Source organism: Lithobates pipiens, unplaced genomic scaffold, assembly GCF_037356315.1.
Source record: "Lithobates pipiens isolate NorthernLeopardFrog02 unplaced genomic scaffold, aLitPip1_a1.2 Scaffold_16, whole genome shotgun sequence".
NCBI lineage: Eukaryota > Metazoa > Chordata > Amphibia > Anura > Ranidae > Lithobates > Lithobates pipiens.
The window spans coordinates 441,232,303-441,245,857 of NW_027507748.1; the positions used below are offsets into that span (position 1 = coordinate 441,232,303).

At 41.4% G+C, this 13,555-nt stretch overlaps 1 protein-coding gene across 2 annotated transcripts in view; it reads right to left on the reverse strand.

Annotated features, from left to right (window-relative positions):
• Window positions 1-13,555, reverse strand: part of LOC143983234 (septin-10-like) — a 96,920-nt gene that overhangs the window by 30,879 nt on the left and 52,486 nt on the right. For both annotated transcript variants that reach the window (XM_077482687.1, XM_077482686.1), the window contains exons 6-8: window positions 8,615-8,776; window positions 7,141-7,237; window positions 625-793 (exon numbers count right to left, since the gene is read on the reverse strand). In XM_077482687.1, the coding sequence (XP_077338813.1) occupies window positions 625-793; window positions 7,141-7,237; window positions 8,615-8,776 (428 nt within the window). The remainder of the gene's footprint in view (window positions 1-624; window positions 794-7,140; window positions 7,238-8,614; window positions 8,777-13,555) is intronic.

Genomic DNA, 13,555 nt, shown 5'->3' on the forward strand with positions numbered 1-13,555 from the left:
AGCGGAGCACAGTCCCAAACAGCTGTGCAAGCAACAGGTGCAGGGTGAGGCCACAAACCACCCAGACATTTCCCTGCATGCTTTGCATGGGCCCTGTGCCCAGGTAACCTATTTCCCATCACGTGACAGCAACTGTGGTATCCGATTAGGTTTTATTTGTATTAATACGATTATATTAGGAATGTAGCTTGTTAGATTGCACAGATGAGAGAAAATTGCTTTTGAAAATCAGTCAAGTAATCTAGTTTTAGACACTGTAAACATTTTTTATTATAAGTATCATATTCACATCAGTCAGTACATGCAAATCAGTCCCTGATCTCAATGAGCTTTCAATCTAAGGTCCGGATCTTACATGCACACATACATATACTAGAGCCAATTTTGGATAGGAGCCAATTAACCAACCAGCATGTGTGTAGTGTGAGAGGGAAGCAGAGTACATGGAGGAAACCCACGCAAACTCCTTGCAGATAGTGTCCTTGCCAGGATTACAACTTGGGACCCCATTGCTGCATGGTCCTCAGTTTTAAGCTAGACTTGCTCATCACATTACAATAATATTACTCCAAAACAAATCATATAAATATACAGGAGGACTGAATGAAAAAGACAGCAACCTACCTTACAGGCTTATCTCCAGGACCCAGGTCTTGAAATCCCATTTCCTCTAATTTGCAGCGTCGATACAGTTCATAATGTCTATTGTGAGTCTGTTCCCTCAGGTCCTCCATATTAGTGCAAATCAACATCTCACGAAGCTTCACAAAATCACAGTGGTTCTCATTTTCCACTAGATGGTGAAGAACAGAAAAGTGATTATTATTGCATATTCGCATCAACAGTCTTAGGATTTCCCACAAAAACATGCTAGAAAACATTCATCCTCAGCACCAAGGGTTTCTTGCCCCTGGCCCTGTATCAACAGCCCATTGCAAGGCTGGAGGAAGAGAGGACTGTTGGAGGGTACACTACAGTAATGAATATGTTCAGTTAGAGAAATATGTGTGCCAGAACCTTAGCATTCAATTGAACCATCATATTCACACAGCAGCTTTAGCCCACTGTCGGCTGAAAACTGGTCACAGGAGTACAGAACAAAGGGCACTGCGACCCATAGGAGACAAATAGCCAAACGCTTTGGCCAAACTTCACCTTTAAATAGAAAGTCTAATGATGGAAGCTTAATAGAAGCACACAGGAGAGAATGATTAAAACGAAGGATATGACTGTATATGGTGAGAACTTTTATAATGCAAGGAAAGAAATGGAGGAATATTCTGACCTAGAGCTATACCCCAAAAAGCATGCAACTTGGTTCTTGTCACAATTATAATCAAAGACAGTCACCTTAATCAGAAAAGAAAAAAAACAAAAGAAAAAACATACATCTATTCTATTATTATATTATTGTTGGCGCACGTGTAAAGGGCACCAGACATGCGAAAAACAAACAACTTGGTGTTCCCCATGTTGAAACAGGTTTGGGACATCTATGATAAAAATCGAAGAAAAAAAAAAAAAATCGCAAATTGCAAACTGTTATAGAAATGCTGCCGTTTTTGTGTCATATAAACCAACATCTGTGCTACAATGTGACACAGATATTAGCAGCACCAGGTGCGGATCTGTACTTAGGGCTTACTCCTGAAAAGCTTCTATACAGATGCTTACTAGAGGGAGGCTCTAGCTGAGCAAAGGGAAAGCGGGAGGAAGGGAAGAGGGAGAGAGGAAGGGAAGAGGGAAAAAGAGAGAAAGGGGAGGAAGGGAAGAGGGAAAAAGAGAGAAAGGGGAGGAAGGGAAGAGGGAAAAAGAGAGAAAGGGGAGGAAGGGAAGAGGGAAAAAGAGAGAAAGGGAGGAAGGGAAGAGGGAAAAAGAGAGAAAGGGAGGAAGGGAAGAGGGAAAAAGAGAGAAAGGGAGGAAGGGAAGGGGGAAAAAAGAGAGAAAGGGAAAGGGGAGGAAGGGAAGTTGGAGGAAGGGAAGTTGGAGGAAGGGAAAAAGAAAAAGGGGAGAGGGAGGAAGGGAAGAGGGAGGAAGGGAAGAGGGAGGAAGGGAAGAGGGAGGAAGGGAAGAGGGAGGAAGATTCCATCTGATGAGTGTCCAGGCTGACACCACAGAACGAGCATCTCCTGATGGCAAGTATGTATCTGAAGCTTACCGGCACTGGGAGTGCTCAGGAAGCTCGCTCTCAGCACGGTAAGTTGTTTATGACAGGGCAGCATATATGCGGCCACTTGGCGTTAAGGCTTATATGCCGAGAGGCCACATGTATGCATGCGGCATCAAGGAGTTAAGCAGAACACTTGGTGCACAGAGTAGCCTGTAAACACATGTAAATGCTAGTCAAGTTTAGCACTTGAGTGTTTTTTGATTTCAAATGGCCAGAATTAATTATTATTCATTAATAAATTAATATTAAGTGAATGCCAAAACGCTTGATGTGCCTAATTGCACCTAAATATGTTTGCAAAACATAGTTTTTGGTGTGTTTTTTAGGCTGCTTTTCTCCTGCCAGAAGAAAAAGGGGTCAGAGGAGCTTGGTAAACTCCCAATTTGCATGAAACTGAAAACACTATTTAATACATTTTAAATATTCAAAGCAAATGCACCCATCCATCCATCTATACATGCTTTATTTTGTAAAAAAAATCACTTTGAAACTCCCCCCCACACCACTTCTAGCTGCAGCCATCTTCAGTAACAGCAGCTAGTGTAGCATTTACTTCCTGGAATCCATCTGCCCTTAGCTACGGCATGTGTAGCACTGACCCCCGAAGGAGCTGCTGGTTTTATTTGGGCTTACCGTTACCTCACCCGCTTGCTTCTCCGTCTCAGGGGTCCCGTTAGAAAGTAGCCCAAAGAATGTTAAATCCGACACTTAGTCCTTTTTCAAAGATTTATTTGGGATAAGCACAAAGTCCTTCAATAGCGGGTCAAAGGGTTAAGGGGAGTTCAGGCACCTGATAATTGCGGGTTAGAGATATTGGTCAGATCCAGAGGACAAATAGCTCCACAGACTGGATCCAGCAGCCACCGGATAGGCCCCTCTCACTGACCTAGCAGCCAGAGAGCTGTTCAAACAAAGTCTCTGCCACAGACTTGTCAACTGAACTAAAGCATTCTTGAGAGATTTAAAGAACTGTCATACAGTACCAGTTTTCTTTCATAAGGATTAAATTAATTAATGTTGATTGAGCGTTTAGCTCCCCTACAGATCTGCACTATTGCGGAATAACGGCTTCAGGGCGGACCTGCTTTGCCAGAATGACGTCTATTGATGTCGTCCCGTGCCTGAGCGGCCTGCGCGCCCCCTGCAGGGCACGCGCTGTGATCAGCGAGTCTGAGACTCGCTGGATCACAGATCGGAGTAAGGGGTCGATCCCGACCCCTTACCACGTGATCAGCTGTCAGCCAATGACAGCTGATCACGTGATGTCAACAGAGACGGTAATCTGCTATTTTTTCTCCTCGCACTGACAGCGTGAGAAAAAAAAAAAAAGCCAAATCGCTGGCGGCCATGAGAGGGACATCAGTCCCAATCACGGTGAGCTGCCGCCAGCTCATCAGTGCCCACCTGTGCCCCCTGCCAGTGCTACCTAACAATAGGCAACAGTGCCACCCATCAGTGCCCACCAGTGCCACCCATCAGTGCCCACAATCAGTGCTTCAACAGTGCTGCACATCAGTGCCCACCAGTGTCACCTACCAGTACCCATCAGTGCTGCCCATCCATGCCACCCATCAGTGCCATCTTATCTGTGCCCATCAGAGCCCCCTTATCTGTGCCCATCAGAGCCCCCTTATCTGTGCCCATCAGAGCCCCCTTAACTGTGCCCATCAGAGCCCCCTTATCTGTGCCCATCAGAGCCCCCTTACCTGTGCCCATCAGAGCCCCCTTATCTGTGCCCATCAGAGCCCCCTTAACTGTGCCCATCAGAGCCCCCTTAACTGTGCCCATCAGAGCCCCCTTAACTGTGCCCATCAGAGCCCCCTTAACTGTGCCCATCAGAGCCCCCTTAACTGTGCCCATCAGAGCCCCCTTATCTGTCCCCATCAGAGCCCCCTTATCTGTCCCCATCAGAGCCCCCTTATCTGTCCCCATCAGAGCCCCCTTATCTGTCTCCATCAGTGCCACCTTTTCTATCCCCATCAGTGACACCTTTTCTCTCCCCATCAGTGCAGCCTATCAGTGCCCACCAGTGCCCACCAGCGCATATCAATGAAGGAGAAAAATTACCTTTTTGCAAAATGTTATGACAAACTATTCAACATGATTTATTTTTTCCAAAATGTTTCATTTTTTTTTGTTTGTTTAGCAAAACCCCCCCCCCCCAAAAAAAAAAAAAAAAAAAAAAAATTATATATATATATATATATATATATATATATATATATATATATATATATATATATATATCTATCTATCACAGGTGTGATTAAATACCACCAAAAGAAAGCTCTATTTGTGGGGAAAAAATGATAAAAATAGAATTTGGGTACAGTGTTGTATGACCGAGCAATTGTCATTCAAATTGCGTCAGCGCTGAAAGCTGAAAATTGGTCTGGGCAGTAGGGGGGTTCAAGTGCCCAGCAAACAAGTGGTTAAATAGTTTTCTTGGACGTCACTAACAGATGTGACTACATACAGTATACAGTGCTGTATTCCTGCCTGTGGAATGGGAACTTCCCATCCCTGCTCCCACAAAGTAAATGGCGTTGGGTTGAGTTCTGCTAGCCAGTCACAGGGAGTTTTGTATTCTACAAATTAAATGCAAAGCTTCCTCTTCTGCGCCTGGAATACAGCTCTGTACATTGTATGTAGCTGAGGCTACATACATTTTTACAGCACTGCATCTGTTAGTGAAGTAAATAGTTCACTTGGAACAACTTGGCCCAAACAATGTAACGTTAAAAAAAAAAAAAAAAAAAAAAAAAAAACATGGAGATCAGCTTTAATACAAAGAATCCAGTTTTTTTTTTTAAATATAGAATCAAAAGAAAACACAGTTAGGTGAAATTAAAAAGTAGTAATTATTCTAACAGTAGACTGTACACTGGTCTGAGTTCACTGCTGGACTGTTCACCTAATTTGACCTAATGAAGGATCAGCATGGAAAATCATTAGCTTGCTGTAGAGATTTAATTACACAACATAATTGATGGGTTTAAATTACCACGGCTTTGTCAGCCAAGCTGTCATATCTGTAAGAGACGTACAGTACTTCTAAGGGTCCAACAAATCTTAATGCTGACATTAATTAATGCGAAAAGTCATGTTTAATATTTTTAACTACTTTATGAAGTAATGAAAAGTTTACAGGTAGATATACGCAAGTGGAAATGGCAGACCAATTTCCTCCTCTTTCAGAAAGGCTAAATCCAGCCAAGCCCAATCGATACTGGATTGAGCTTGGCTTCTTTTATCCCTTGTTGACTACAGCAGCTGAATTTACCAGTTGGGCGGTGCCCCACCTGTGGGAACTGTTACCATTGTACCCTGAGGCCGAACATTGTTATCTGGTCCTCCTATTTAAATCTACACTCACTGTTATCAATAGTATACAGGGGTGTTCAATACACAGAACTGATCAAAGTAAAGTTAAAGCCTGGTACACATTGGCAGTTTTTTTTTCCTTCAACCCAGCAGGCTGAAGGAAAAAATAAAAAATAAACGAGGAGATGTACTAACGATGCAATATTATTACAGCGATCTCCCTACTGAGCTACTGTGTTCTGACAGGAGGTACGCCCCCCCCCCCCACCAGAACACACCAGTCAGCGCCCGCAGCAATGCCAATTGGCTGCTGTTTTTCCAGCATGCCCATTCGACAGAAGACGGATGTTCGGCTTCTGTTGGATAGGCCGCTGTATACTAAACGAGCCAAATGTCAGCCATTTCTGTTGAAGAGACAGGCTTTACACTTTATGTTGAAGTGAAGTACAAATGTTACATGCCTACTATTTGTGATTCACATATTACTACAAGTTGTTTATAGCCACCTTTTTCAACCAGTGTACCTAGCACCCTGGGGGACCTTCAGGTTTCTTTAAAGGTCACCTTGCACAACTGGCCAAAAATGTTATACAAGCCAGTGGCTGGATCGAGCCTGCCCGTTGGTCACACAAAGCCACAAGTTTTCATAGTGCACTATTACAACCTTCTAGCCACCGCCATCTTAACAACTAATGACAGCATTGGTTGATGAGGAGGACATTGGGCACCTACACAGCATCCTCGCTTACCCCTCTTCATCAGCACTGAGGTCACATTAGCTGAGTGAGGGGGGGAAAAACAGAGAAGAGAAACATTGGAATACTAGTCAGTACCAGTGTACAAAAGGTATATTTGCACTGGAAGAATAAATCACCTCCAACGTTGGATGTCCTACATGCGTGGATGTTGCTGCATTATGTAAAACTATTAGTTTTTTTTTTTTGATTTTAGAATGGGGTGCCTATGATTCTAAGACTATGATTTTAAAAATGGTGCCTTGACAAAAAAAAAAAGGCTTAGAAACACTGGTCCATAGCATCTAGTGCAGGGATATGCAATCAGTGGACCCCCAGCTGTTGCAAAACTACAAGTCCCATCATGCCTCTGCCTCTGGGTGTCATGCTTGTGGCCGTCAGAGTCTTGCTATGCCTCGTGGGACTTGTAGTTCTGCAACAGCTGGAGGGCCGCTAATTGCAGATCCCTGATCTAGTGTATTAGGGCTGAAAAATAAACTATAGAATTAAAAAGTACTTTTTACTTTTAATCATGAAGTAGCAGCCTTTACATGCCTTAAAACAACAGCCTTGCTTTTACCCATGTTGGGTCCAATTAAACTTAGGATTTTCTCTTCATTATGCAAAGGGGAAAAAAAATCCCTTGCAAAGTGAAAATTCACCTTGCAAAGCAAACAGCCTATTTACTTTTAGTATAGCAACCCCATTATGTTTCAGAGGGTAACAGCAGACTAGTCTATAATATTGTGCTCAATTGACTAGCAGCTGAAAGGCTACTTATGTAAATATGCATCAGTGGGCAAAAATATATTAAAACAGCAGAAGATATTTTACATGGTTTCTGTTAAGAAGGCTCCTACATTCAACATTTCTATTTAAATAAAGAACTTTAAAAGCAACAAAGGGTTTTACCTTGTACAATCCCCCAAGGATACTGCCTAGCCTTTACCATCTTGTTTCCAATCTTAACCTCCTCCATACTACCTACCACTGCAAATGGTAGCTGTGCCTGCAAAAAAAAAAAAAGAAGGGTTTAACAAAAGTATATTGCAAGTTTGTTTACTGTTAGCGTTTTACGGTTAGGTGGCATGTTTCGTTTAAGGATTTGGATTATGTGCTAATTTTGGTGTTAGGATAAAGGAGATGAATGGGTGGATGCTAAAGGTGGAAGCTTCACTTATAAGGGTCCCGGTCTCTCCATAGATGTAGGGGCTGGTTGGAGGAATCAGAAAGCGCAGCAGGGGGGCAGGCATCTGACACCCCGAGAAGTATCACACCAAATAATAAAATTCTCATAGACCAGTTACTGTTTAAATGGCTAATGAGGTTATTCAGAGAACAATGTGTCAATAAAATACCAGGCTACAATCCAATGCAGAAACAATGTATCCAGCAGCACATCTAGTAACAGTTCTCAGCAAAGAGTGTCAAATTGTAAATCTTTATCTAAGGCTACTTTCATATTGAGGCGCTTTACAGGTAACTACAGTGCTAAAAATAGCGCATGTCCTGTGTCTCCAGTGTGAAAGGCCGAGGGCGTTCACACTGGAGCGGTGAACTTGCAGGATGGTCAAAAAAGTCCTGCAAGCTGTATCTTTGCAGCGCTATAGTGCCCCTTCTCACTGAAAACAATGGGGCAGCGCTGCAAACCTGCCGACAGTTTTAACCCTTTTTCGGCCGCTAGCGGGGGTTAAAACTGAACAGCGCCACTAAAAGAACGGTAAAGCAGCTCTAAAAATAGCGCCGCTTTACCGCCGGCGCCCATTCCAGTGTGAAAGTAGCCTAAATAAATATTGAGAGACAATTTGTATTGAATGAGGCTGTGCACTTTGCAAACTTTGTAAGGCAGTCAAGATCAGAGGACCAGGCGGTGTGCGTACAAACAGCTTTAGAATGAATGCCGTTATATAAATTGTGCATTTTTGTGAAGTTTATATTGCATCCAATACATTCAAATGTCAACTGCGAAGGAACTTGTACCCATGATAGTGATGTATATTCTGCCCAATCTTTAGTCTTTAATGGTGAATTTTGTAAGGATGTGAACTAACATAGTAACCACAAAGTTTATAAACACTTTTCTGTAGTCATATGTGAAATACTGTAGCTCATGTCCTAATGAAAGCCACAGATGCAATTTAGCAAATTTAATTTGCAGAGGCCCAAACTATTTGTAAGTATGGCTGCTTTGAGCATTCAGTATTTGGCTTACAGCTACAGAAAAGTTGTGTCCTGCATAAAGCAGCACACACACCACTCTTTCCACACTAGGATGAGGGTCCAATCACCGAGTAACTCATCAAATATTTATTACAATAATAAAAAAAAAAATGGAGAATTGCGTGCATTGTAATAGTAGAGTGTAAATGTGGTGCTGAAGTCTTACATTCATAGAGGAGTTCAATTTACTAATGGTCTCATCGTCTGTTGGGCACTGGTAGATTTGGACTCCATTGCTGACCAGTTCACTCATCAGTTTTGTTTTGAACTTATGCAACTCTGACTTTGAGATCACATCTGCTTTTGCTATCACAGGAATAATGTTCACCTAGGAAAAAAAAAAAAAAAACATGGAAAGGCTACATATGAAGACACTTATATTCAGGTGAGGAGTACAGATTTAAAAAAAAAAAACTTAATTTGTTGCTTAAACTGATTTGAAATAAAACACATTTCTTTAAAAAATATATTACATATTTAGTGATACGCTTGGGATAACATTTACAAAATGAAGTCATATTTAAAATCAATGGAAAGCTTAATGAGAATAGCCAAATTACAATTAAGTAAATATACAAGTGCTGTAAGTCGTTGCAACCAACCAGAAATTTCTTCCCAATTAATCTGATTAGTTGATAATAGGTGACTTCACAGGTTTGGATCTTCGCATTTCCATGTAGAACAAGTATGTGTGTCCAATACTCTAGTAGTAAGGAATACATTTGTACCTATATTTTCTTATAATAAATAGGATTGATAGCATTGAGCACTGGTTTGTAATGTAAACGTTTCTAGCGCTTTATATAGCAATAGGGTAGAAAAGCTAAGGAGTCTTAGCTTTGGAGGAATGAGAAAGGTTACTAGGCGGACATTGAGTTAAGATGGGGACCTCGGTTGCCTGCAGTCACAGAAGTTTCAATTATTAAAAGTATGGCCAAAGCTTTTTTGGCCAGACTGTTTTGTGGATAACAGAAGTACACTTATTTATGCTTTCCTGTCAGAAAGCATACAGGACGAACTTAAATTCCAGGAAGAGATCACAGCCCTTCTGTTTCCAGATGCTGTTGTGGCCCACCTTCCCACTGCAAATTCAGTGAGCCGGCTGGCATGAGAGGTATTTTCCATATGTCCTCCTTGGTACCCCCACACAAAGAAATCCCCAAAGATGATGTTGTGTCTGCAGAAAATGCGGATTTAGGCGCAACACCCGCTTTTATTGTCCATCCTGTCCTGACCAACCTGGTCTCTGCAATCGGTGACTATTTCAAACACTACCACACACTGGTGGAGTATTAGCGCAGGGTACAGCATTGCACAGTCCTAGGGCACACTTACACAGGGTCTTGAAAGATGAGATGGTCATCACATTTTGAAAGACCCTAATCTGGAACGTTTACTGTTTATATAAACGTGCAAAAAAAGACAAAACAAAAAACAAACAAACACCAAAAAAAAAAAAAAGGATAGTGGTTTTATTTTTCTTCTCTCTCTATTTTATCTCTATTGTTCCTGTATTTTAGAACGGTAATGTTTTATTTTTACTATGTTTTATTGAATTTGCTTTGCAGGTATGGTATGCCTTACTGTTATACTGTAATGTTACTTTGTTTATTGTTAACCATCATTTGCTTAGCATGTACACCATTCAGCTGCAGCAGGGTTTTATTTATTCTGACAGCAACAGTGTTTGCTCCCACGATATGTAAAGCCATGACTCCAGCGCTGTAGGATGTGATTTCACCACCAGCAAAATAGCATATATGCCGAAAGCATGGGGACAGGGGTGGAGGAGCGATTTGCGCCTAACATTAGGGGCCGATTGACCCCAATGAGTCGGCATATATTTTTAAGGCATTGTTTGCTTTTAAAGTTAAAACAAAGAAAAAGCGGCATGTATGCCCATCATTAGAAGTGGGAGGATGAAGGGCGGTATTCTAATGGATCGATCAATCACTTTTTTGTTCAGCCCACAGGCTAAATGTAAAAAATGAATACAATACAATTTAACATATACAATATATGCTCAACAAGGACCAGCAACATACTGGTATGTTGCTGGACTTTGAATGGTTATACCAAAAAGATGCCTGCAGGTTTAGGTATCATTCTTTTCAGCCAGCGGTCGGCTTTCATGAAAAAGCAATCCTAGCAGCTAATTAGCCTCTAGGCTGCTTTTACAAGCAGTGGGAGGGAACGCCACTGTCTTCCATGGTTTTCTTGGGCTCTACTGTCCCAACAGAGAACACGAGAATGCAGCCGGGGGTTCCGTCAGCTGATCAGAGACTAGAATGGCTCCAATCATCTCTATGGTCTAAGAAACCGGAAGCTACAAGCATTTCATGACTTGACTTTGCTTGATATAAGCAGCGCCATTGGGAAAGCATTTTATGACGCCGATCTTGGTGTGGTCAGATGCTTTGAGGGCAGAGGAGAGATCTAGGGTCCAATAGACCCCAATTTTGTTCAACCAGTCACCTGTCACAACCTGTTGCTATAATAATAGGGGATATTTACATTCCCTGAGACAGCAATAAAAATGATAAAAAAATTATGAAAGAACAGTTTAAAAAATAGCAAAATAAATAATAATAAAAAAAAAAAAAAAAAAAAAGAAGAAGAGCACCCCCCGTGCTCACGCACAAAGGTGAACGCAAGAGTAGGTCTGGTGTCATATGTAAACAGCAATTGCACCATCCATGTGAGGTATCACTGTGAAGGTCAGATCGAGGGAAATAATTTTAGCAGTAGACTTCCCCTGTAAAGGCTTTTAAAAATGTATGTAGTTTGTCGCTGCTGCATGTTTTTTGTGCAATTTTAAAGCATGTCGTGTTTGGTATCCATGTACTCGGCATAAGATCATCTTTTTTATTTCAAACATTTGGGCAATATAGTGTGTTTAGGTGAGTTAAAATGTAACTGTTTGAAAAATCACTGCACAAATGCTGTGTGAAAAAAAAATTGCAACACCCAGCATTTTAATCTGTAGGGCCTCTGCTTTAAAAAATATATATAATATATTTGGAGGTTAAAAGTATTTTTTTTTTAGCAAAAATAAAAAAAATTCTAGTAAACAAAAAGTTTCAGAAAGGGCTTTGTCTTCAAGTGGTTAGAAGAGTGGGTGATGTGTGACATAAGCTTCTAATGTTGTGCATAAATGCCAGGACAGTTCAAAACCCCCGCCCCCCCCCCCCCCCAAATTACCTATTTTTGGAAAGTAATCACCCCAAGCTATTTGCTGATAGGCATGTTGAGTCCATGGAATATTTTATATTTTGCCACAAGTTGCAGGAAAATTACAAACTTGTCACTAAATGATATATTGCTCAAACATGCCATGGGCATATGTGGAATTTCACCCCAAAATTCTGCTGCTTCTCCTGAGTACAGGGATACCACGTGTGAGACTTTTTGGGAGCCTAGCCATGTACAGGATCCTGAAAACCAATCAACACTTTCAGGCTAAGGGTATAAAATGGTGATTTCACTCCTTACTACCGACTAGGGATGGGCGAACGGTTCGGCCCGAGCATAAGTTCGGGCTGAACTTTGGTTGTTCGGATGTTCTGCGAACCCACGAACAATATGTGGTGTTCGGGGCAAATTTGAAAGCAGCCGGAACAGCGTTAAAGTCTATGGGACATTAATATAAAAAATCAAAAAAGTGATTTTAAAGGCTTATATGCAACTTATTGTCATAAAAGTGTTTTGGGACCTAGGTCCTGCCCCAGGGGACATATATCAATGACATTTTATTTATTTTTTTTAAACTGACATTTTTTGTAGGAGCAGTGATTTTTTTTTATGCTTAAAGTGAAACAATAAAAATAAAAATTTCATTTAACCACTTCAGCCCCAGAGGGATTTACCCCCTTCCTGACCAGAGCACTTTTTGCAATTTGGCACTGCGTCGCTTTAACTGACAATTGCACGGTCGTGCGACGTGGCTCCCAAAAAAAATTGATGTCCTTTTTTCCCCACAAAGAGCTTTCTTTTGGTGGTATTTGATCACCCCTGTGGGTGTGAATATTAAAAAAAAAAAACTCATTTTTTTCCTCAGTTTAGGCCGATACCTATTCTTCTACAGATTTTTGGTTAAAAAAAAAACACAATAAGTGATTATTGATTGGTTTGCGTCAACAAAATAGGGGATAGTTTTACACGGCCTGACTCACGGAGCTTGCCTGCAGGCCTGCCTCTTAAAGGGGCACATACAGGTATGTTAGTTTGCCTGTATGAGCCCCTCTGCCGACGTATACTGGCGTGAGTTGTTGGCAAGCGGTTAAAGATTGTGCCTGGGGGGGGGGGGGGGGTGTCTATAGTATGCCTGTAAAGTGGCGCATTTTTCTCGTGTTTAGAACAGTACCACAGTAAAATGACATTGGTTGTTGGGGTATGCGGGCGAGGGGCTTATCAGAATATGGAATCTTTAATTTTGGTTCAGGGTTTCCCTTAATTTTCATACCAGATGCAAAGGGCCTGGTAATGGACTTGGGGGGATCCCATGCTCTTTTTTTCAATGATTTTTATCTATATTGATCTATATTGCCAAGACCCGACAATTCATTACAGCCGCGATCAGTTTTAAATGACAATTTTTCCTTTAGAAATGTCATTTTGCTGTGGTACTGTTCTAAATATCAGAAAAAATGTGCCACTTTACTGGCATACTATAAACAGCCCCCAGGCATGATATTTAAAGGAATATTTCATTTTTATTGTTTCACTTTAAGCATTATAAAATCACTGCTCCTGAAAAAACAGCTGTTTTGAAAAAAAAAATGCATTGATACATGTCCCCTGGGGCAGGACCCAGGTCCCCAAACACTTTTTATGACAATAACTTGTATATAAGCCTTTAAAATGAGCAGTTTCGATATCCATGTTCGTGTCCCATAGACTTTAACGGTGTTTGTGTGCTCTGTCAAATTTTTTGCCTGTTCAGTATGTTCTGGTGCGAACAGAACAAGGGGGTGTTCGGCCCATTCCTACTACCGATCACAGTTTCGGAGGACAAGAAATGTCAAGATAGCAACCCCCCCCCCCCCCAAATGACTCCATTTTGGTAAGTAGACGCTTCAAGTTATTTGCCGAGAGGCATGTTGAGTCC